Source organism: Silene latifolia, chromosome 10 (genome assembly GCF_048544455.1).
Source record: "Silene latifolia isolate original U9 population chromosome 10, ASM4854445v1, whole genome shotgun sequence".
Classification (NCBI taxonomy): domain Eukaryota; kingdom Viridiplantae; phylum Streptophyta; class Magnoliopsida; order Caryophyllales; family Caryophyllaceae; genus Silene; species Silene latifolia.
This window is the reverse complement of record NC_133535.1, coordinates 143278069-143301966: the sequence shown is the minus strand read 5'-3', so window position 1 is coordinate 143301966 and position 23898 is coordinate 143278069. Positions and strand designations below refer to the sequence as shown.

At 38.0% G+C, this 23898-nt stretch overlaps 4 protein-coding genes across 4 annotated transcripts; all 4 read right to left on the bottom strand.

Moving 5' to 3' along the window:
* Nucleotides 1-4005: 4005 nt before the first annotated feature.
* On the bottom strand, nucleotides 4006-7730 carry LOC141606116 (sugar carrier protein A). The gene is made up of 4 exons (XM_074425131.1): nucleotides 7251-7730; nucleotides 5483-5802; nucleotides 4760-5386; nucleotides 4006-4628 (listed from the first exon to the last, which is right to left on the bottom strand). Exons 1-4 carry the CDS (start codon nucleotides 7393-7395, stop codon nucleotides 4194-4196), a joined length of 1527 nt encoding a protein of 508 aa, XP_074281232.1. The 5' UTR covers nucleotides 7396-7730; the 3' UTR covers nucleotides 4006-4193.
* Nucleotides 7731-10288: 2558 nt separating this feature from the next.
* On the bottom strand, nucleotides 10289-15455 carry LOC141606115 (adenylate kinase 5, chloroplastic). The gene is made up of 19 exons (XM_074425130.1): nucleotides 15073-15455; nucleotides 14858-14965; nucleotides 14647-14775; nucleotides 14418-14552; nucleotides 13618-13764; nucleotides 13122-13196; nucleotides 12923-13016; nucleotides 12597-12646; nucleotides 12349-12477; nucleotides 12193-12228; nucleotides 12035-12115; nucleotides 11779-11917; nucleotides 11619-11698; nucleotides 11481-11546; nucleotides 11365-11394; nucleotides 11143-11252; nucleotides 10850-10987; nucleotides 10714-10740; nucleotides 10289-10631 (listed from the first exon to the last, which is right to left on the bottom strand). The coding sequence occupies exons 1-19, from the start codon at nucleotides 15280-15282 to the stop codon at nucleotides 10604-10606; spliced, it is 1812 nt and encodes a 603-aa protein (XP_074281231.1). The 5' UTR covers nucleotides 15283-15455; the 3' UTR covers nucleotides 10289-10603.
* Nucleotides 15456-16155: 700 nt separating this feature from the next.
* On the bottom strand, nucleotides 16156-18762 carry LOC141606114 (transmembrane 9 superfamily member 11). Its single transcript, XM_074425129.1, has 2 exons — nucleotides 18637-18762; nucleotides 16156-18517 (listed from the first exon to the last, which is right to left on the bottom strand). Exon 2 carries the CDS (start codon nucleotides 18447-18449, stop codon nucleotides 16473-16475), a length of 1977 nt encoding a protein of 658 aa, XP_074281230.1. The 5' UTR covers nucleotides 18450-18517; nucleotides 18637-18762; the 3' UTR covers nucleotides 16156-16472.
* A 1794-nt stretch (nucleotides 18763-20556) lies between these two features.
* LOC141606113 (uncharacterized) lies at nucleotides 20557-22927 on the bottom strand. The gene is made up of 5 exons (XM_074425128.1): nucleotides 22513-22927; nucleotides 21375-22097; nucleotides 21209-21285; nucleotides 21049-21120; nucleotides 20557-20957 (listed from the first exon to the last, which is right to left on the bottom strand). Exons 1-5 carry the CDS (start codon nucleotides 22828-22830, stop codon nucleotides 20717-20719), a joined length of 1431 nt encoding a protein of 476 aa, XP_074281229.1. The 5' UTR covers nucleotides 22831-22927; the 3' UTR covers nucleotides 20557-20716.
* Between the last annotated feature and the right edge of the window lie 971 nt (nucleotides 22928-23898).

Below are 23898 nucleotides of genomic sequence, written 5' to 3'. Positions count from 1 at the left end.
ATATTCAGTTGGCGGAGATACTTGTTGCATTAGAGTATGTATGCATGTCACGATGATTAGTGTTAATCAACCTGTATGTGATGTGATGATTGACCAGTTGCGAGAGCCCGAGAGGTATCAGAACAAAATTGTCAGGGAGGACTTTCCTCCAATCGTTCATTTCTCATGATTAAGATATGTTTTCTGACTACTGTATTGACCTGTAAATTGAGGGCATCTAATTCCCAGTAAAGCTATAGGGTATGAAAGAACATTGATTGGAAGCCTGTTGCTTTTTAATGAAGTATTGAGTTTAATGAGGATTTGCCCTGCTTGACTGAGAAAATAGGAGGATGCGAATAATGCCTATGGTCCATTTTGATACACATACTATTTTAGTGCTTCTTTCTGTCTTTGATACACGTAGGCTTATTGCTCAAGCTTTGTACGATACTGCTTTAGTTTGCATCTCATGTTTACGAGTTTGGACACTTGCGTTTGCCCAGTGGTACTTATAAATATTTAGAGTGCTTTCACGCTCTTGTCTAGCTATCTAATTTTTTTCCCGTCTGTTCCAACTCTTTCTTCTTGTGTTTCTAGTTTTTATCAATTTACACGCACATCATTGTCCTTAGCGTAGCTGAATCCTCCGTCTTATGATCATGGACTTATTTTTATTCCTTTCTGGGGCATCTTCTGCATCCCACCTTTCTCAAAATGAGGGATCTGCAACTTCTCCCTCTTTTTCCATTTTTCCCTGATGACTGAGTAATCATCAGCTGTCTCTACATATTTTTGTTTCATTCAACTTGTTGAAGGTTTTGGCTTGGCCTGTGTGCTTGTTTCAGACCCATTTATTTTAATTTTTCGCTCATATGTTTTCCACCCCAGAAGGATATTTGGTGTAGACGATGTCAAAGTAATAAGTCAGCAAGGTGTTGGCACTTCTTTATGTGTGCGGTGGACTGGTGGAGACACTGGGAAAATGTCCGACAATTTGCATTCTGCATTTTGATTTATATCTTGTTCACCCTGCTAGTATGTTGGAAATATGTTTATTTAGGGAAGTCATATGACACAAAAGCACGTGTTACTGGTATCCGCCTGTGCTGTGCCAGTTTTTTCTGAACCATATTTTGTAATATTCCTAGTGAAATATGAAGGTATTTATGTTTTAACACTTACAAGCTAAAGCTCCTCTTGAATAGACGTATGAAGGGCACAGATAAAGGAGAACACTTTTTCACGCCTTGAAATTGTACCGCATGTTTCGATAAGAATTCATCTTTTTCCAGAGTGTGTTCCCAGCAAGAGAGGCACCTTATTGAGAACTGACTAGTTATTTGCACCTAAAGTTAAAGGAGAGGTGATTTTGGTATTGCTGTTTTCATTGTAAATATTCTGTTTGGCGAGAAGCGTTAAAGAAAGACATCTGAAGGTCTGCACACATACAGTGATGCTCGAAATGAAGTGATGGTCGGCTGGAAGATAGGGAAAGCCGGAAGGTATGTGTTTGTTATATTCATGTTGTTTTGAACTGAGATGTGTATGCTTTTTGCGAACTGTTATGAAGCATCAAAACTGCGACTTTCTCTGGTTGATTGGTAGCAGAGAAAATACAGAACGATGCAATAGTAATTGGTGCCTCTGGACATGCATATTCCTAAACACCAATGGAATTTGGCATTTTCTCGTAGATTCCACATGTTATAGAACAGCAGGTGTTATGGAGTGTTACATTCACCCGTAGTTCCCACACCGCCTTATAGTTGGCTACTTAACGTAAGAGATTGTCCGAGAAAATACTCTAAAAAGACACTAGAGTTCTTAGCTGCTTAATCAATGTTTGCATTTTGAGGTTTTATGGTTTCATCAGTCTACATGATATTCAGTTGGTGGAGATACTTGTTGAGAGAATGTATGCATGTCACTATGATCAGTGATTCAGTGCAAATAAACCTGTATGTGATGTTATGAATGACCCGTTGCGAAAGGTATCAGAACAAAAATGTCAGGGAGGACTTTCCTACCGATTGTTCATTTCTCATGATTCAGATACGCTTCTTATTGCTGTACTGACGGGTAAATTGAGGGCGTCTAGTTCCCAGTAAAGCTATGGTGTATAATAGAACATTGGTTGGAAGTAGACCTGTCAAATTCCGACTCGACCCGACCCGTTTTTTCAAGGTCAAGACCAGACGATTTCAACCCGGCGACCCGTTTGACCCGAAACCGAAATGACCCGTTATTTTAGGGTCAAGACCCGACGATTTCAACCCGGCGACCCGTTTGACCCGAAACCAAAATGAGTAATGACCCGTTATTTTAGGGTCAAGACCCGACCCGAATGGGTCGACCCGTTGGATCAAAGGTAAATCAAGTATATTATTAAAATATTAATATTTATATATTACATTGAAAAAATAGTTAAAAAATTATTTTTTTATTACTTAAAAATACAAATGCAACTAAAAAGTCAATTTTATATAACTTTTATAATATTTAATACTAAAATAATTATTAAAAAAACTTTATTTTAATAGTTATGTCAATGACTCAATATAGTCAATGTAACATTGAACATGATTAAATATTGATTTTAAATATGTTTTCATTTTTTAAAAAATATTTTTTTTGATAAAAAAAATCGTTTAAAAAAGGCACTAGAAATTATTTCTTGACCCCTACTTTGACCCTAACCCGACTCGTGACCCGTACAACCCGAACCCGGCCCGCCCGGCCCGTTTGACAACTCTAGTTGGAAGCCTGTTGCATTTCTAATGAATTAAGAATTTAAGTGTTATAAATCTATATGAGAATGTAAGAGAATGTAATAATGTATTCTTATTTTCCATGTACAATGTGGGTGGATATATATATACATCCATAATAATGTATGATGAGAACGAAGGATATACTGGTCAACCACAATATATATTTTATAGATGATTTACCCTGCTTGACTGAGGAAATGTAGGAGGATGCGAATAATGCCTGTGGTCCATTTATGATACACATATTGGTTTAGTGCTTCTTTATGTGTTTCACATAGGCTTATTGCCCAAGCCTTGTACGCCAGTGCTTTAGTTTGCATCTCATGCTTACAAGTTTGTACAATTGCGTTTTGCTGAGTGGTACTTATAAATATTTAGGGTGCTTTCAAGCTCTTGTCCAGCTATCTAATTTTTCCCTCTATATGTCCCAACTCATTCTTGTGTTTCTAGTGATGATATCAATTTACACGTACATCTTGTCCTTTTCGTAGTTGAATCCTTCGTCTCATGATCATGGACTTTTATGCCTTACTCTGGCCTCTTCTGCAGCCCACCTTTCTCAAAGTGAGGGGTACGACACTACGACTTATTGAGAATTTGCAGGAGTTGTCTCTACATATTTTGTTTCATTCAACTTTCTTGTAGGTTTTGGCTTGAGCTGCATGCTTGTTTCAGACCCATTTATTTCGCTCGTATGTGTTATCCACTGCAGAAAGATGGTGTAGACGGATGTCAAAATGATAAGTCAGCAAGGTGTTGCCACTTCTTATTTGTGGGGTGGAGACACTGGGAAAATGTCCGACAATTTGCATTCTGCATGTTGTTTTACATCTTTCTCAGCCTGCTAGTTTGTTGGAAGTATGTTTATTTAGGAATGTCCTGTGACAGAAAAGCGCGCATTACTGGCATCAGCCTGTGTTGTGCCAGTTTTTTCTGCACCATGTTTATCATGTTCTTAGTTAAATATGAAGGTATTTATGTTTTAACACAAGCTAAAGGTCGTTTGAATAGACGTGTGTAGGGCACAGATAAAGGATAACCCTTTGCAACACCTTGAATTGTATCAGTGTTTTGATATGAATGTATCCTTTTTCAGAATGCTTTCCTAGCAAGAGCGGCACCTTATTGGAAACTGACTATTTATATGTACTGAAGTTGATGGAAGTGATTTTGATATTGCTGTTTTCATCGTAAATGTTCTGTTTGGCGATAAGCATTAAGGAAAGACATCTGAAGGTCTGCACACATACAGTGATGCCCGAAATGACGTGATGATCGGTAGGAAGGTAGGGAAAGACTGAAGGTATGTGTTTGTTTTTCTTTTCACTTTTCATTTTGTAAGGATCCCTCTATCTGCTTTTGCATATGTTTTCTTAGCTTTTCCGTTTGTATCACTCTTAAAAAATGTTGACGGTATAAAACACAGACAATGTACATATATTAAAGAAAATTTTCGGTGTGGGACTCTTGGGGAACTATTTTCTTCCAGAACCAATGCTTCCTCCACATCAGCATCATTTCTTCAATGGGGACGCCCTTAGTCTCCGGCAAGAATAAGTAGACAAAAATAGTCATGATGGTAACCCAACTAGCGAAAAACAAGAAAATCCCGAACTTGAGACCACATAGGAGTGATAGGAATGATTGTGCAATGACGAAGGTGAAGAATAGGTTGACTGCAACCGTAATACTCTGCCCTGCAGACCGCGTCTCGAGTGGGAATATCTCACTTGGGACTGTCCATCCTAAGGGTCCCCATGACCACCCGAATGCCACCACAAAGAGGCATATTACAATCACCACTATAACTGAATATCCCTTTGACAGCTCCCCTTGTGTCCCAAGTTTTGCTCCCAAGATTACTGCCACTATCACCTGTTCCATGATTGGAAACTGATTATTACCGAGATTTGACATTGTTTATGCTTCTTATTTCGGAATGTTTATGGTTGATAGACATGATATGATAATGATTAAAAGATACTAGTTGGATAGTGGATACCGACCTGACAGATGACCATTTGAATTCCTCCGCTAATAAGAAGTACCCTTCTACCCAAACGATCCACAGTGGCAATGGAGATGAGAGTAGATGATGCAAGCACAGCACCAGTTAGAGCAGAAGAATAAAGAGAAGCATTTGCACCGAATCCCATACTCTGAAAAAGCACAGGAGCATAAAACAAAATGGAATTGATTCCTGTGAGAATCTGAAATGTAGGCATGAAGATGGCCATGATCAGCTGTGGCCTGTTCCTCCTCTGTAGGATGTTCCGAAAGGGGTGCTTGATGGATTTTGCAAACTCACTTGCATCAATCATGTCTTGGAACTCTGCAGAAACATCCTTGGTCCCCCTAGTTTTCTCGAGGACCTTGCGCCCTTTCTCTATGTATCCCCGCTGAATCAGGCTATTTGGTGTCTCGGGTACCAGTAGCCCTCCAATGATCATGAGGGATGCTGGTAGTGCTGCAAGCCCGAGAGAGAGTCTCCATCCCCATGGTTCGAGCTTTGAGGTCCCGTAATTGATCATGTTTGCTGTGAATATCCCAAGGGTTGTTGCCAGTTGGAACAACATGTTTACACCCCCTCGTATATGAGTAGGGGGCATCTCTGATAAATACAGAGGAACTGCCTGAAAGCATCACGTCCACGTGTTAAAACTTTTTTCTCAAGGGAAAACAAGCAAAAGATTCATTTATACGATAGGTATGTTAAGGCGGGAATTTACCTGATTTCCAAAGCCAATGCCGAAGCCAAGCATGATTCTACCCAAGAGAAGCATTTCCACATTGACAGCAGCAGCATTAAGAGTCGCCCCAGTGAGGAAGAAAATACCACCAAAAATGATGGTAATACGACGACCATAGTTGCGGGTGATGGGGGATGCAACAAGGGAAGCGATTAACCCAGCAAGGTAGAGAGAAGAAGTGAAGGAAGCCAGGACCTGATCATTGAATTTGCAGTAGTTATTTTCATGGGCCCGTTTCTTCTTCTCGAACACTCCAGGGAAGAAACGGCTTAAAAAGCCATCCATGGATGTAACCCCTCCTGGTAAATCATAATGTATTCTTAGTCAATTCTTAGTTGATTATTACAGTAATTAATTGGGTTGCAATCTGGTCATCTTCACATATGCTGTCTACAAGCATGTACATTACCGATAAGTCGATAAGACAGGATCATAACAGTCTAAATCTTGGATTTTCCGGTGCAGCTACCTTTTATAGTAGTAACCAGAATACATAATCTTTCAGTGATCAAGTTCCGAATGACGTGATACTTGGCAAGAAGATTCTAGAAAAGAGAGGTGATCAAATGTGGGCTTGGGCCGTACATGGGCCGGGCTCGCATATAAATTTTGGCCCACGAACAAGCGGGTTAGTCATTAGTGGGCTGGGCCTTTGTATTTTTCTTAAAATGCCTTGTCCGTACCCGCTTATTTAGCGGGCGGGATGGGCCGGGTTCAATGGATGGGACGGCTCATGAACAGCTCTACTACCAAAGCGTCTAGATACGCAATGACGGAGTCAAGATTTGTAGTTTGAGGCACAGAGTCTAAAGTTGATACTCAAGCGTGTCAAAGCCACGGCCACCGTCTACCAGATGTGAAAATTTGCCTTAGGGGTAAATTTTTACGACTTTGGCTTTAGAATACTTTTAAATGACGTTGTAAGACTATTACACTCAGATGAAGTTATACTTTTCGAATTGCTTGGCTGCTGTAGCAGCACATCTACGACTATGGCCCGTGCGAATTGGTACAAAACAAGGAATCATTGTACTTTTCTGATTAATCTACCCAAAACTCATTCCTAGACTTGTGTCTAAATCAACCAATACACTTTTATTTATTTATTATTTTTCACAAAATAAAATACCAAAGTTAATTAATAAAGCAGTTACTCCGTATCTACACTAACTTTTACTCCTTATATAAGACGGTTTCATGATTATCTTATGGCTAGTCCTTTAAGACGGTCTTACAGGAGACTTTGTCTTGTACTCCGTAACTAACAGTGAAATGAAAATAATTAGTTTGTTTTACTTTAAGACCGTTTTAATTTCAGACTTCTCATAACAAGAATTATGTGAAAACCGTATTATTTTCCGTAACTAACAGTGAAATGAAAATAATTATTTTCAGACTTCTCATAACAAGAATTGTCTTGTACTCCGTATTATTTTCCACCTATTTCAATCAGGTGTGAAAACCGTCTTAAACAAGAATTATGTGGAAAATAACTAAATTTATCAGAGGGAAGGGGAATAAAGCATGGTGAGCATAGGAAATGGAGGGTAGTTGAGAAGACCCACAATAGTAGGGTGCTTTTTAGTATGAAAAGTTGATTGATTCCATTATTACTCGGATCCATGTTATTATTATAAAGTCAACATGAATGGAATTCTTATGATCCTAAGAATATACTCCCCCTTCAATTCTATCCTACGGAGTATAAGATTAATAATCCGAATTCGGGTAACAGAAAGAAATGAACCTGAAATTCCGATGTCATAACCAAACAAGGAACCACCAACCGCGGCAACCACACAAGCTATAATAACATAAGGCGTAACTCTCCCTTTATATTGTGCTGCTCTTTCTTCCGGTACCGTGCTCGGTCCCAACCCTCCTCCTGCCATCTTCCTTTAGCCTTTCTTGTTACACTCTTACTAATGGATGACACTAATTAGATAGCATTTGTTCAACGTTAATCAAGTGATAAGACTTGTATAAAATGAAATGTAATGAAATATATTAGTAGTATAAAGAAAGTGGGTGTTGTGTTGGATGTTTATTACAGGCTATAATTGGTTGTATTTAGCATTCCCACATGTGTTACACTCTGAAATTTCTGATATATTTAGTTAATAAAATGAGGAAGAGTCAAGTCAATATATTATTGGAGAGTTTGTTGAATACAAGAATGAATATTAAAGTTGATGATGATGTATGATTGTGTGCTCATCATTTAATTGCTTTTGACATTTCTGTGAGGTGTGAACTCTTGATTCAACTCCTTATCTTTTCTGATTTGAGATTTTTCTACCTCAAATCCGTGTTGATTAGATTAGATCGTTAAAACTTGTATTAACATCTTGGTTTTTAGAGTATGTTGTAATTTTAACTTTCAAGGAGTTTATATATACGATATCCAATTTACCCATTGGGAATCTGATAGTGTCAAATTGTGACGAGTCAATAGATTAATGTTATCACAATAAACATGTTTGATACCAAGTTTTAGTTGGACTTGTTGTAATATACCGGTTTGCACTTTTGGTTGTAATTTTAGAGTCTTAACTTATAACTTACCAAGGTGAACGAGGAGAGGCAAATATAAGCCAAGGGAATAAGTGCAAAGTCAAGAGAAGCAAGTAAAGGAAGAATTGAAGCCTTGGCATGCACAAACAAGAGTCAAAATGAAGAATTGAAAACTCGATTTCACAAGGGTCAACTTCAAACGAGTATATCACGAGTTCTAGAGCTCGTATCGACGCAAGGCCAATTGGAGGTGAAAGCTTGTGATCTTAGCTTTCCAACGGTAGGTCACACGCCTCGTTTGTCCAAGAAACGAGGGAGATATGGCCTTCGAAAGATGCTGCTGTCAGACTGAAGCGCAGCCTGCGCAGCCTGCGCTCTGCTCTGGATATCGCAACTCTAGTTCCGTGTTTTGGGCTTTCTTAAGGGACTTAAATTTGAGATCTAAAAAGACTCCTACTCTCATCTAATCACATCATTATTGAATAATCACAAAAGACTTGTATGAGAAGAATACTTTGTTTTTGGGTTAAAGTTGTAATCTTTTATTGGGTATTTATGTCAATCTTTCCACAATTCTTGGTTTCATCCATGGTTATGGAAGGCTAGACCCTTTTCTTGGTGTAGTTTGGTGAGACACTACTCTCCTTAAGTTTGTAAGAACTTCTTAATCTTTCCTCAATAATTATTACATGTTTCCTTGTTTTCATTGTTTATGTTGGATGTTATTATGCTAGGAGTCATGAACCTTGTATGTTAATCATCTTACTATTGCAATTCTAGTAGCAAGCTTGCATCTTTATGAAGTTGGATTAAAGTTTTTGTCTTTGTGAGCGAAACTTGTATGTTAATCTTTGGAATAGTTGGATTAAGCCTCCTAAAGGATTAATCTTGACACTTTTGTTTGGCTATTGTTCTTCATGCTCTCATATGCAAACCTTGTTGTGATTTTCAATTAGTTGACCATATTAGTAAGACCAACTATTCCGGTTTAGGAGTAAGTAGTTGAGTAATTGTTGAGGGAAGAAAAAGAGAGGATCTTTGTGCTTAGGAAGTAGTTGTTGAGCCTTGTTACACCAAGTTCTCCCTTATATTGATCTTTGCATATCAAGTGTTTGTTGATTTGATTCTTATGAAAGTTTACATCTTTAGTTTTGTGATGCTTGTTCCAATCAAATACATTTCTCCATTTATGTCACCACTTGTTTCCCATTGTTCATAACCATTGTTTGTTGATAACCTTAGTTAGTAAGCCTTAATCGTGGTTAGAGTCTCAATTAGTTAATAGAATCCAAATTAGTTGCTACATAGTTTACAATTCAAGTCTTAGTTACACATCCTTCTCTTGGGTTCGACCCTTTACTTCCACTTTACTATTGTTTTAATTTAAAGTTAGTAGAGTCAAGTCTAGGTTATAAATTGTTAATTTGATAGGTTAATTCTAGTATTTAGCGACCTAGTATTTTCCTTGTCAGAATCTCTCCATTTCTTCATTTCAACAAGCCAAATTTGATTATGGGGCCGATTTAACCGTTTTTATTTAAGCGAGAAAAAAGAAAAATATTTAAAATAAAAGGAATGATAAGCACCTTCTCTTTTGGGTATTCTTTCGAACCTTCTCACTTCACAAACAAATAAAATAAGCATTACATTCTGCTACTAGGATGACAAATACAAGTGGCTAGAATATATTATTATATCGGTTGCGAGAGAAGAAAAAACGAAAAAGACCGAAAGAGACCGACAGTAGCATTCATCTTAAAATAATCTATACTATTACTAATAAAGGTAATAAAACCTCTGTATTTTTTTAGAAAATGAATAGAATTATTGATCTCTCAATTTACGTTGCCGTTTTTTCTCAGTTAGGGACCAAATGAGCGCACTCTATCTTGAGGAAGAAATCGTACGCAAGTCCTTACTTAAAACAAGGAAACAAAACGTTAATTTAGTGCGCAATTGCTGATTTCTAACAATTTGTGTGAATGTTATAGGAGTAGGTAATACGTTCGCTTGGGGTTGCGTTCAAGTAAAAGGATGTGTGAGTTGGTTTTATTTTAATGGAATCTATACTATACTTTGATGAACAATTTACCCCCTAATATTTAAACATTGTGCTAATTATAGCCTACTTGTTAGCAGTCCTTATCATCTTGCATAGGTTTTTTTTAATTGTGAAAGTGATTTTAAATTTTAAATAAAGGTAAGCAAATGACTGACAATGAGCTGTTACTTAGACTGTTACATAATTTTACATGCCTTGAAAATTTGACATTTTGTGATAAGGACTTCGGCTTTTAAATTGATTTTGCGCTCCCTCCTTTTTTCCGGCACTGATTATGTAATTTACAGATATGGGTGAAATGTATAGTACTCTATCTCATTTCAACAAAGTCATTAATAGGTATTAGAGGCAGAATCCTCAAATTCAAGCTGTGTGATTATCCTTCACAGTTCACTGCATAGCTTTTGGTCCCAATTCGTCTCAAAGTTGTACGCTTCATTTTAGCACGCGACATTACTGTGGGAACAAATTCCTTGTGCAGGAATTCCGAGAATTCAAGCATGGATAGGCCTTAATAGTCCTCTCTAGTTTAGTAAGCTATTCAAGATACCCCTGCAATTTCATGTAAAACAGCAGTTGTTAACTTGAAAGCCTATCTGTGTCTTTTAATGAAACAACAAAGACTTGTCATTACCAGATGCCCGATGAGTTCTTCGCTTTCCTGCGAAAACCACGTATGCCACATTGCCACAGGAATCACAATCAGTCCTATATAGTTCCGAATGCTTTTATCAAAATTGAAAAGTTGAGATCGATGAGTTGAAGATTACCGTGGCTTGTCAAGGAAAGAATCGTTTATCTCGTCAGGATTTGGGTTCTTCTCAAATGTGGACAGCATGACATACTTCTCTTTACCAGGGGATTCATCTACCCTCTTATACACTTCATAGGGAAAGGGGTATGCCATTCTGTGGAATAAAGGATGGCTTTTTCAGACATACTAGTACAATATAATACGCTGTGGTAGTAGTATAATTTCCGTCCAAGAGGAAGTAAAACAATGATGACACTAATCATAATTTGTGCCAAATTGGAAAGAAATTTACACAAAATTACATGTTACCTAAGAGCACCCATGATTGGATACTGAGTTCCGGCATAATAAAGAAGGCGGAAGTGATAGCAGCTCTCAAATGACGCAGCATACTCCAATCTCTTGTCACGTCCCATGGTCTTTTCAGAAAACAAGGGGCAAGGATCAGCATGTTGGAGCACAAGAGTAAAACATCTCCCTGTACTAGTTTCATTTAGGTTTCATTTAGGTACTCGGCTCTTTCTTACTTACTTGCATGATACCGCTTGAGCCAGGTACGTCCTGCATTTGAGGAAATGCTCATCATAAACTCAGCTCATTTCGTGTATAAGGCTTTCGGCAGTTAACTATGGAGTAATCTATCAAACCTTGAGGCGAGGATTTATGAGTATCACTGGACGGCTTCCTGCAGCATCCGTCATAGCTCTCAAATCCTGCAACACAATACTGTTGGTTTGCAGTACCAGCAATCAGATACTATTAATATGGGACTCGAAGCTCCTTACATCTATGATACAGTTTCCCACAGCATTTTGAGGAGCCACGAGGATGAACATGTCGTCCTCTTCTTCTACCTCTTTGCCACCTGCAAATTATAATTTGAGACGAGGCATCAGTTGAGCATTACAATGTAAATAAAAAATCTAGTAAATGTTGATCCTCTACCTATGCAACCAATTTTGATGAAGTTTTCCTTGGCATCATAATCACCCCAGTCCATGTATTCTAAAATTTTCCGAGTGCCTGCCAGCTGTAGCGGCATCCCAGTCAATGAACCTTCACCCATAGATCCTTGGACGCATACCTGATGACCAAAAACTCGGAAAGAGGTTGGTCAGTAAATGAAACCAAGGATTGGAAAACATGTTACCAGTAAGAGAGCTTTCCAGTTGTCATAATTATGAGGTAAAGAAAAACAAACCTTAACCCGCTTTCCATCATCAGCATATGAAAGAGCAATTATTCGAATAAGCTCCATAAGAGTCCCAATTCTATATACATCCTGAAATATACCATACTAGTATAACTGAGTCCATAACTCTCTTTCTGAAGTATTTCAGGAAAGAAAAACTACCATACCGTTGCCGGATTTAGCTCAGGAATACTGATCTCCACCTGTCAGGACGAAATAAGGAATAAGTATTCTATTATGTAAAAACTCATAATTCGAAGGCAGGGAAGGTTTCGAATTCAATGGTTAAACGGAAGAGACTAATCAATCAATAATGCACCTACCTTCAGCCTCGTTCTTCCGTCTTGTACAGCTCTCTGTGTGGCTTGCAGCACATCATCATAGAAATATTTCCTAATTTCTCTAGAATGTGGAATGTTATTTAGTTTTGTCGGAATTCCTCTGAACTTATCCTACAAAAGATCCCCACTTGAGTCAGAGATGGAGTAACACAAAAGCCAAGTTAATGACTGAAATCCTCCCTTACATTCTTGAACTAGCTTAATTTTTATTATATCAAGAAGGCAAATACCTTGGTTGCAGGCGCAAGATTAGAACTGCGACTTTTAGTTAATCCATCGCCTGACATGAGGAGTTGCAGAAAGGGTAAAATGATTTCTTTACAGAAATAATGCATATCTTCAGCTCATAAGATGGAAAAATACTAGAAAGCATTGTAAATGAAATTACAACAGCCAGATTGAGCGTGTAAAAACATAGAACACAGATGCCCAAGACGTACTGTCGTTTTAACAAAAGGCAAATCCTATGATTTATGTCTACAATGAATGCTGCGTATGCTGAGGCTGATCCTACAATACAGAAGAAAAGAGTCCTTCAAATATTTGAGGTTCTTACTGGACTTCGCAGCCTTTACTTTCTCATCCTGCATTTGGCTCAGCAAAGATTTTATTTCGTCAAATACTGCTTCTTTTGGGCGATTTCCGTCAATCTAAGTTTCCAAAGATGAAAAAGACAGGGGTTCAGTAACATTAGATCTTAACTTCAATTAAGAAAACAAAGACCACAAGGCACACACTACCACTTTTTGGAATACCTTTCGCATTATGTTCTTATATGCTGTTGAGGCCGACTCTGCATTCTTTTTATAAATCGCTAAGCGAGATTTGACCTGAAAAAACACAAGTATACGAGATACAATATGAGGTTGTGCTGCACACAATGGCAGACAGACATGAATATTACTCACTACTTTAAGGTCACATTCTTCTTTCACTACAAAGCATGCATGGTTTATCACAAATGTCGATATCTGAAATGCCTATTTGCTAGCCAAGTCTTATCTGAGGTGGTATAAACCATCACTAATTCTAACATTACCCTCTTAGACTGCTTGTGTAATATATTACAGCATGTACAATAAATAGCAGAAAACGGAGAGCACATGTTCTGCTCCATACTCCTCTTGAAGAGAAATTACCATTTTTTCACCTAGAATATGAATTCTCCTACATGCTCTCCGCCTCATTTTTATAGTTCAGCATCAATTGGGTATGTATAAAAGGGAAATGCAATAACACACAGCAACATACCTTATCCTCAGTGTCATCTGGACGAGTGATGAGCCTTTGTTTGATTTCCTCAGTTGTAGGAGGGAAACTCTTTACATGGTATATCTTTCCTGTCATTGGATCAAGCCGTCTGCCAACACATCTCTCGATCAGAACTTCATCAGGAACCTGGGTGTCAGGAACCACCAATCGTGTCAGGGTAAAATTTCTCCTTGTAAAAGAAATCATCTCTCACCCTGACCCTTTCAACAGATATAACAATGTGTGGGAGACAGCAGCATCTAATGTTCAGAATAGAACTTTACTCGTATTTTCATTTTTCATGCAGACTGCAGTTAATATGCAGGCTACTGTAATATCAAGGTTGAAATTAGGTTGAGTTCCGGCTTGAACTATTATGTGGAAAGCTTGCCGGGAATAATACACTTCGACTATTAATTCCGCATATTTTCGCCAATTCAAGGTGAAAAAGACCAAACTGTTCAGACTCTCTTGAGTTAGGAAATGCATTGTGTGGACGGTGGACCTGTTAGCTGTTCAACTAAAACAGGTTCATGGTATGACGGCACAACCTCTAATCAAAATGGGTCCATTTGTAATAATCAGTGGATCTCTGTATTAGGGTGAGATACGAGAACCCATAAGAGTGAGGAAGCTGATTATTCAGTGCTACTGTAGAAGTGAGTAAAACGTAGCACTACTTAGTACAGTCGAACACTAAAAACCGAGTTCACGGCCAATCCAATCTTTAGAGGATGATATGTTTATCTCAAAAAGAAAAAAGCTATTGGACGCAGAGAAATGTGATGCCAGAGTCATACCTCTAAAACAATGTAAATATCAGGTCTGATTCCTAATTGTTCAAGACTTTGAGCTTGAGCTGCTGTTCGAGGATACCCATCAAGAAGCCAACCTTGTTCCTTTGCATCTTTAAGAGAAAGTCGCGCTTTAACCATCTATTAAGTAAATGCAATTATATTGTTCCCAAATCAAGATGACCCAAGTAAAAATTTCAAACATATAAATAGTGAGATTAAAGTATACACATACAGCTGTGACAATTTCATCAGGTACAAGACGGCCTGTAATCATGTACTCTTGGGCTTTGGTCCCAATCTCAGTCCCAGCTGCCACTTCTGCCCTCAGAAGGTCTCCCGTTGAGATGTGAACGACTCCGAGCTATGATGCAAAAAATGGCCCGGTAAAAAGTTTTAGGTTACATTAAGCACAAACTAATATGATTGATAGAAAAAGAGCAGACCTGTTGGACAATGAGTTCACATTGAGTTCCTTTCCCAGAAGCAGGCGCCCCTGATATCATGATCTTCGGTGGCTCATTTGTCGCACAATTTACCCGTAACTCTGATCTCTACAAGATGCACACAAGCATACATAATGCCGTATAAATAAAATATGAAACAAAATTTAAACATTTGAAGGACAACCAAGAAAGAAGTGTGAGGACTAAAGACTGACCTTAGATTTGATGCATATCTTAGCACGAGTCTGCTGATGAACACGAAGATGCAGTAGACGATGACGGAGTGAAACAGAAGAAACAGCGGAGAGTGAAAGATGGCAGGGATTTGTAAAAGGAGAGACAGACACAGTTTTCAAGTCAGAAGCGCAGGAAAAGGATGATGACGAGGATGATGACAGTGACAGGTTCGCCTTTGACAACATCATAATTAATCTGTCAGTCGAAACTCAGCTTGGATCATCAAACAGCAAGCAAAGGTGTGTTTTTTTCAGGAAAATAAAGGGAGAGGGGAGAGATATAAGAGGGAGTGGCTGAAATTAACTGAATAACGACCCCCATATATAATTATGAGTTGGCAGCAGACACAACATTCTCTCACGCTGAATGCACATGGCATCACTTCACTCCTATAAACACACTTATTCGCGCTTTGGTAACGTTTTCTAGTCCGAAATTATATTAACCAAATTCAATTTTTTTTTATCTTTGTTATAATCGGTAGTATCCCGTAGTTTTATAAATGAGTTTACTATAGGTGGTAGACGGTAGCAGTGAATTTTCACCGTTATTACCACAAAAAGCCTTTTTTTTTTCTGAAGTAACAACCTTTTCCTCAGAAGGAACGAGTTTAATCACATTGCATCACATCATTCATTTGTTAATTCCAAGCCACTACATGCATGCTGCATCAATGTCCCCTAAAAACGTATGGAATACCCATTTCCCTCCTTTTTACAGTCTCACAGGAGGAAGAACTAGGTAACATTCTATACCGGGAATTCAAACATGCATTTTAATCATTGGGTATTGCAGTTTACTCATCCTGTCTATTCATATACAGCATGAGCAAATGTACTTGCAGTCATTTGAGTTTCTCTTTCTCTAAAAGTAGAGTACATCCAAAGCTCAATAGTCAGACTGACAAAAAACATGCAGACGGCAGAGCTAAACTACCGAAACATTTCTCATTTCTCCTCGATATTTGTCCTGCTCAAAGCTTCAGGCTTCAGCTTCATATAGCAGGGTAAATCAAACAAGCACCAAACAGTCCTCACAAAATCACATAATTAGCAAACAGATTTAAGGAAAAAATCGAATTCCGCTTACATTTTCAAATGAAGAAAGTCTCAAGTACACAAGACTCTCATGCACAGTAGGCACTAAGATAAAAGCTAAACAGACTCTAAACACGAAAGTTAACTATGTAATCTCAAGCAGGTAAATTTCCATGTAATCAAATAATCAAGCAAAACTTAATGAAAGTTTTTTTTTTATTACATATCTTGACCAAATTTCCTAAGACATAGCAGTAACTACTACTGAAGCTGCACTCGGTGTCGAACATTCGCCCAAAACGATGCCCACGGCATCTCTTAACCAAAAAACCCAAGTTGCTTCAATCCAGCTTCACAGAGGAGAATAAGTAATGAACAAACCAGAAACTGGAGAGGAATCCAACAGTGCCTGTGACCAACATGATAGCTAGAACCATGAAAAGAGAGTATCCCAAGTAGAGCGTGGCAGAGACGGGGCCGCTCAAACTCTTAAGGTCGAATATGAGATAGTTGATGGAGTAGAGGAAGATGTATATGGCCACAGAACCGGAGGCAAAGAAAGACTTCCACCACCACTTCCAGTCCTCCACACATAGATGCATGTATGTCAGAACTAGAGACACTTCCGCGCACACAACCACCAAGAGGATCAGCACAACAAAAAGAAACCCGAATACATAGTATACCCTACCCATCCACAGGCTGGACATGATGAAGAACAACTCAATGAATAGGGTGCCAAATGGGAGGGTCCCGGCACCAAGGACTAACAACCACGATGGGTATTTCTGTGGAGGGATTTCGCGGGGAATTTGATTGGTTCTCACTGGGTATTCAATGTGTGGGGCCTTTGCACCAAAGTAACCACCTATTAAGGTAAGGGGTACAGAGATGCAGAACCATAGCAAGATAAGAACCACGTAGAGGGAGAAAGGGATTGCACCAGTGCTGTGACTTCCCCACAGCAAGAAATTCAATACCGTCAGTATCAAAAAGGCGATGCCTGGGAAGAAGCAAGCTGCCTTCCAAGACACTGAAACCCATCCTTTGTGATCACCACACCCAATGGTCCTCCACAGTCTAACACCAACATATCCAGCAGCAATACCCAGAATCATATAGAAGAACACCATACCTGTGAGGAGAGTTCCTCGTGATGCTGGTGACATAAAACCTAGAGCAGCAAACATAATTGTCACAACACCCATCCCAAGAAGCTGGACACCATCCCCAACCATTACACAGAGCAACACTGGATGACTAGGGGCACGGAAAACATCACCAACCACGAGTTTCCATCCTGACAACTCCTCGTTCATCTGAGCTTGGGCTTCCTTGTCCAATTCCTCATAACGGGTTAGATCTCGGCGAACAGTCCTCAAGAATATCACAAGGACTATTCCAGCAAGGAAGGTAATAACCATTAGTGAGTTCAGGATCGAGAACCAATGGACCTTGGCACCCTCCATCTTCAAGTAAGCGTCCCATCTAGATGGCCACTTAATATCACTTTCCACAAACGACACCTCATAACTAAAAGCCACAGGCTCATTCTCCTTGACAGCCATTGACACAGTGGTGGGATCACAGTTAATCTTCCCAGGGTACTTACCATACATCTTCAAATCCTTAATAGCATTCATATCATGTTGAACACTACACGGCACAACCTCAAAACCCACAACCATATAACCCGGCTCGTCAGATCCACCAACACCATTCCCTCCTGGAACCATCTCAACAGCATCCCCAGTCCCCATAACCCGAGCCACACTAGCCTCCTCATACTTATGAACAAGTACAGTAAGCTTCAAATGATTAAACAAATAATACGCATCCTGAACCTTAATCCCAACAGGGTACCCAGTCCACCTCAGAAAGAAATTATCCTTCTTGGTGTACCGAATCGCGGGAAGATTATCAAGGATCAAATTAACCTGATACATCTCATCAATCCTAGTCTTCAAAAGCTTAAACTCATCAGGCGAAAGCGGATTCGTCTTACACAAAACAATCTCACTCTCATTCTGATACATCTTAAACCTATAAGGTGAATTCTCAATCCTATCACCCATAAGAAGCTCCCCCAAATTCTCAGCACTATCCTTAACACCTTCCTCAGGCTTACAAAAGGGTAAACTATAGTAACTAAAGGGAATTTCAGTATCAATTGAGGTTAAAGAATTAACTTTCACAGATAAAAGATCCCCAACTTTATATTTATGAGGGTAACTACCAGGTAAATAAAACCCAATTCCAGTTTCAAAAATCATGCAAATCACAACTACCCAGATCCCCAAATTGCTTAAAGATCCCATCTTTTACAAAACCAAACAGTAATTTCCTCAGATCTTGCAAACCCAGATCAGAAATCAGGCAAATTAGCCTAAAAAAATAACTTTTTTTAGGGTTTATCCAAATTTCAGATCAATTGATTCAATTAAAACCATAAAGATCTAACCTTTAAGATTAAAAATGAGAAAAATTGAAAGAAATTAGACTAACCTTTAATCCTGGAGAACTGTGAAACGGAAAGAGGGAGAGTGTGTGTAAGATGTGATGATATAAGGAGTTCTTGGTTTATTAGATGCGTAGGTTTCGCGACATTTCATTAGCCACCGACGGTCCAACGTGTTTAACACTCAATGACTGTGTTTTGCGACGTGATTTGACGAAATTGTCCTTGGCTTCGGTTAGTCTTCCTTAAGGTGCGAAAGTCCATCTTAAGGCCTTGTTCTTTTGGACTGAAACGAGTCTGATCTGAACTGAACTGAACTTATAGGATCTGAACTGAACTTATAGGATCTGAACTAATCTGAACTTATAGGATCTCGAATCGAATCGAATCGAACTTATAGAATCGAATCGAATCGAACTTATAAGATCGAACTTTTCAACTTATAGAAATTTAACTTAACTTTATTTTATTTTATTTTATTTAACTTAACAATTATTAATAATAATAATAATATATTATTATTATTATTTGATTATTATTATTATTACTACTTGTCAAGAGAGAACATTGATAAAAAAAAATGATTGTCTAAAACACAAGGTAAAATAATAAAATTCTTCCTCTTTATATGCATTGGTTTGTTCATACATTATATTACGATTACATTACGATAGCAAATAAATCACATATTATATCTTTTTTTCTAACCATTTATTTCTATATTATCATAATCCTCATCACTTTCATCTTCACTATCACTCTCAACAACGGATCCATTGTCTCGCCAAATGTTTTTGACTATGTTGTTTCGTACCTAATACATGGCCTTATTCCGCTTTTTATCAAACATGCCCAAATCTATTGTGACGCTGAAATTATTAATGAGAGGAGTGATTTTTTTTTTAAAAAAATAATAATTTATGTATCGAATAATTAATGTCAAATGTTTTTGTATCGGTCTTTAAAAATAATACTCCGTATATAGCTTTTCTGAACTGAATTTATAGGATCTGAATTTTTCAATCAATTTATAGGATCTGAATCGAACTTATAGGATCTCGAATCGAATCGAATCAACTTATAAGATCTCGAATCGAACTTATTGGATCTCGAATCGAATCGAACTTATAGGATCTCGAATCGAATCGAACTTATAGGATCGAATCGAATCAGATCAACTTATAGGATTCGAATCGAATCGAAATTAAGTGACTTTAAGTCCAAAAGAACAGGGCCTAAGTTCTAACATTAAAACAAGTCAAATATTAAGGGATTTGATCATGTAAAATATTTTTTTGTTTTTCCTTATACATTCTTTTTTTATCTTATGTTAAATTAAGAGGTATATATCCGTTTTATAGAGAATTCCTTTGATTTTTTGCAACAAGGCTTTGGATCTAGGGGCATTAGGGTAATTTTAGGTGCAATTTGCATTCTACCAAACATGTTCTGTAGACGTGCGACCTATTTGTGTTTGACATGCTAATAATGCAATAATTAAATTAATTGTTTTGAAAAATCTTTCCAAAATAATAGTCAAATTTATTTATTATACCAACCTCTAATATTTATTGAATATGAAGTTATGTGACTAGTATTTTAATAATTTGGGTGGGTGATGAATTGTTGGAGCAAAGATTGGTTGAATGGGTATACATTGTTGTAGGAAATGTAAAACGAGATTCGAACGCTTACACCCGTGACCTTTTATTCACGCTGATTTTCACACTGTGTTACGAAATTAACTCAACCAAAAGGTTAAGCTAATAGTTGAACTTCCATGATTAGAACTTGTGTCCAAAACTCGACTCCATCCTGTCAAAGCCAAATTCGCCCCCAAACACAATGATTTTGTATTTTTTTTTTTGTTCAATTCTTCACGCCACCTATATTGTTCTTTCCCTTTGCAATGACTGATTAGCAACACTTTTTACAAGAACATTTTGTTACCAATGCATTTCTTGAATTGAAACGGAACCGATCTCATACCGTACCAATATAGATTTCAAACCAGGATTTATAAAGCGAAATTATAGATACACTCAAGTTGCACTAGCTTGAAGAACACAAGCTTTGAGCTAAAGTAACCATCGATACCTAGCTAACGAATTTACAAATAGTAGACGTTTACTTGTCGCCGTTCCAGAATGGATTCTGGTCTGGACAAAAAGCCGAGAGTTGATTGTTTTGAGCAGCAAAGAGATTAGGATGACAGTTCTCGTCCTGGTCGAATGTTGTCCATCTCATTGAGCTGGTTTGCCGCCTCTCCAAAGTCGCAGTACGTGTGTACTTATTCTCGTCAACATGTTCTTTCATTTGTTTCTTCACCACATCCAACACCAGCTCTCCGTATTGCTCGCACCAAGACCTGATATATTTGACAGTATAAGAGGGGATACTAAATTACTGATACTGACATACTCTCGGCCAAACGAGAAGGTTTTCAGTTTCGCGCTTACTTGGAAAACAAATGCATAAGATCAGACTTGTTAACAGGTAGTTCCCTACATATGGCATCCATTTGATCATCCCTACAACAGTTTAACAGCATTCAGGACAAACATCACTAAGGTAATAACAGAACTATCAGTAACAATTTAGCTCGGAAAAATGCATTACGAAATCTTGAAATTTGGATTGCTTGACATTGCAGTCTGAATTTGCAGCAAGTCCTGCTTGATTTTGTCCCCAAGCACCTGCAAGAACAAAACACGGTATCTGAAATTCGCATTTAATTGAATTTTGCTTGTTTTTCCGCTAAAGGGCTCAGCCAAATAGCTGGTACCTTGTCAATGATGAAGGTAGATGGAGGCACATCAGAAAGAACCTTGTCTTTAACCACTTGACAGGGCTCCTTGTTATCTCCATTATAACGCGATTTCTCACTGAGAGGCAAAGTAGTTGTTTCGTCCTGCAAAGGCGTTCGCTTCCATTTCTTCAACCCATCAAACCCCCATTGCTTCCATCCTGATTTCGGGTTTCTCTCCTTTGATTTCTCAGCCTTCTTACCTTCATCTCTTCCTTGGACTCCTTCAATTTTCCCGAGATTTGATCCTAGATTTTCTGTCAGAACAACTGAATCAATCTCTCTCGCATTTCGTTTCTTTTCGTCACCCAAAACCGATTTCTCTTCATCAGTCTGTACATTCTCTTTACCAAATAATCCAGCATTATCAAAAATGCTCTTCTGCCCTCTATTTCTACCCGCTTTCTCAAACGACCCGAACCCCAAATTAGATGCTTTATCTTTAATGTGCTTCATAGCTGCTGTTGTTCTATTCTTAGATTTGTTCTTAGAGCCTGAATTCATCAAGTTTTTATCATCCCTCAAGTCGATTGTCGACCATTCCTCCTCCTCCGCCTCCTCCTCCTTACAATTATCCTTTGCCACCCCAACGATCACATCTGTCGCCTCGAGTTCAGCTCCTTGAACAGCTAGTCTCTGAAGCAAAGGCCTCTTTGATGCATGATACTCTTCTTCTGATATACATTTTGCATATAACAGCTCCTACACACCCATCATATAAATAAAATTAACAGGTCTTGTGGCGGGGCCGCGATTTGAATTCAGTGGGGCCAAAAAATTTAAATAGACCAACAGGTAATTTTGTAACAGAATTTCGAAAAAAGTTGTAAAAAATATTAGAGATATATTAGAAGAATATATTGATGAGGTTAGAAGAATATATTGATGAGCATCAATATATTCTTCTAATATATCTCTAATAAAAAATTCTAACTAAAAACTTCAAAATTTTCATCTGCCAGCGGGGCGAGAGCGCCCCTATTACTCTATTAGCCCCTTCCTAGCTTCACCACGGTAATGACATTTTACTTTTATTTTATTCCAAGTCGGATTTTAAATAAAGGTAAACAAATGATTGAGACAAAGCGAGTACATTAAAGTGAGAATGAGTGTATACCTGGAGAAAGAGGAGCTTGTCCCTTAAAAGACGGGGTTGCTCGAAATGAGAACCCTTGGAAGCAATGAGAGTCTCAAGAAGATTGCATCTGAAAGACGCGAGTTGCGAAGAAGGCAATAACCCATGTTTGTGAAGACCCATCAAGTTAAGGATCTCATGGTAAGCATTTTGCTGCCATTTCAGATAATCAGAATGCTGTTTGGATAACTTGTTTTCAGCTGCGGCTAAACTCGGCTTTTTGGTCGAAAAAGGGAGTAATGATTTACATATAGAACTGATAGAATCCTGTTTAAAAATTGATGTGTATCCATATCCCATGTTTTTGATAGATTGATTAATTGTTAAGAGTAACTTTTTCTTGTTTATGTTGGAGTTGGTGTTTTTGTATGATCGATCAACTTTACTGGTTTTCGAATTTTGGTTTTTTCGAATTAGAACTACAACGGCTATGTGATTTTAGGAGTAGCCGTTGTGATAGCTTCATCGAATAAGTCATTTGAGAGGCCCACATGGTCATGTAATGTTAGATTGTTAGTATGTTACTCATGTGACCATCTTAGTTAATTACAACATCGACATTATAACTAGGTTTAAGGATTTTCTTTGCCCCGATTAATAATAACTAGACTTTGTGCCCGTGCGATGCACGGTATTAAAATAATGTCCTATTGTTAATTGAACTGATAAAAAATGTAAATTCTTGTGTGAAAACAGTAAATTTGTTATTGTAAAGTAACTAACGACTTTGACGTTAAACTATTCATAAAGTATTACGGAGTAATGCATAGTAGTTAATTAGTTATACACTGATTTACCTCTAATCTTGTAGTCGTAATTTACTCCGACATATTGTTTAAGGCATTATCAATTCTACTACCTCTCCCATTTTAGATGCTACTCTTTATTTCGTATTCGCTTTTTAATCCAATACTACTTATTCTTATCTTATCTTCTTTATTATTATTCTCACAATATATTTTGCATTGTGGTTCCTAATCTTTTAAAAAGGAAAAAAAATTATCAATAATTAATATCGATATCACTAAGTATGTATCATGAACATTTGATATTATCAGTGTCACAAACAATGATCTGAAAGTCTGCAAATTAAAAATGATGAGGTCATGAGATGAAAGTTGAGATGTGCTTTTGCTTGTATTTGTAAATGATGGGGCATATTCTGCACCGCTGACCAAGTCAACATATCGAGCAAGGTCAAGGGTATCCATAGCAAAGTCAACGACTTAGACAGCCTAGCCGACACAATCCATCGTCCTGTCACCTGGGTCTCGGCCGGACAACTAGCTAGCCCGGGACGCATATCCGCGTACTCATATCCAAGACCCTCGGCTAGCCTCCTCAGGTCCATCGGCCGAGGGTAAAACG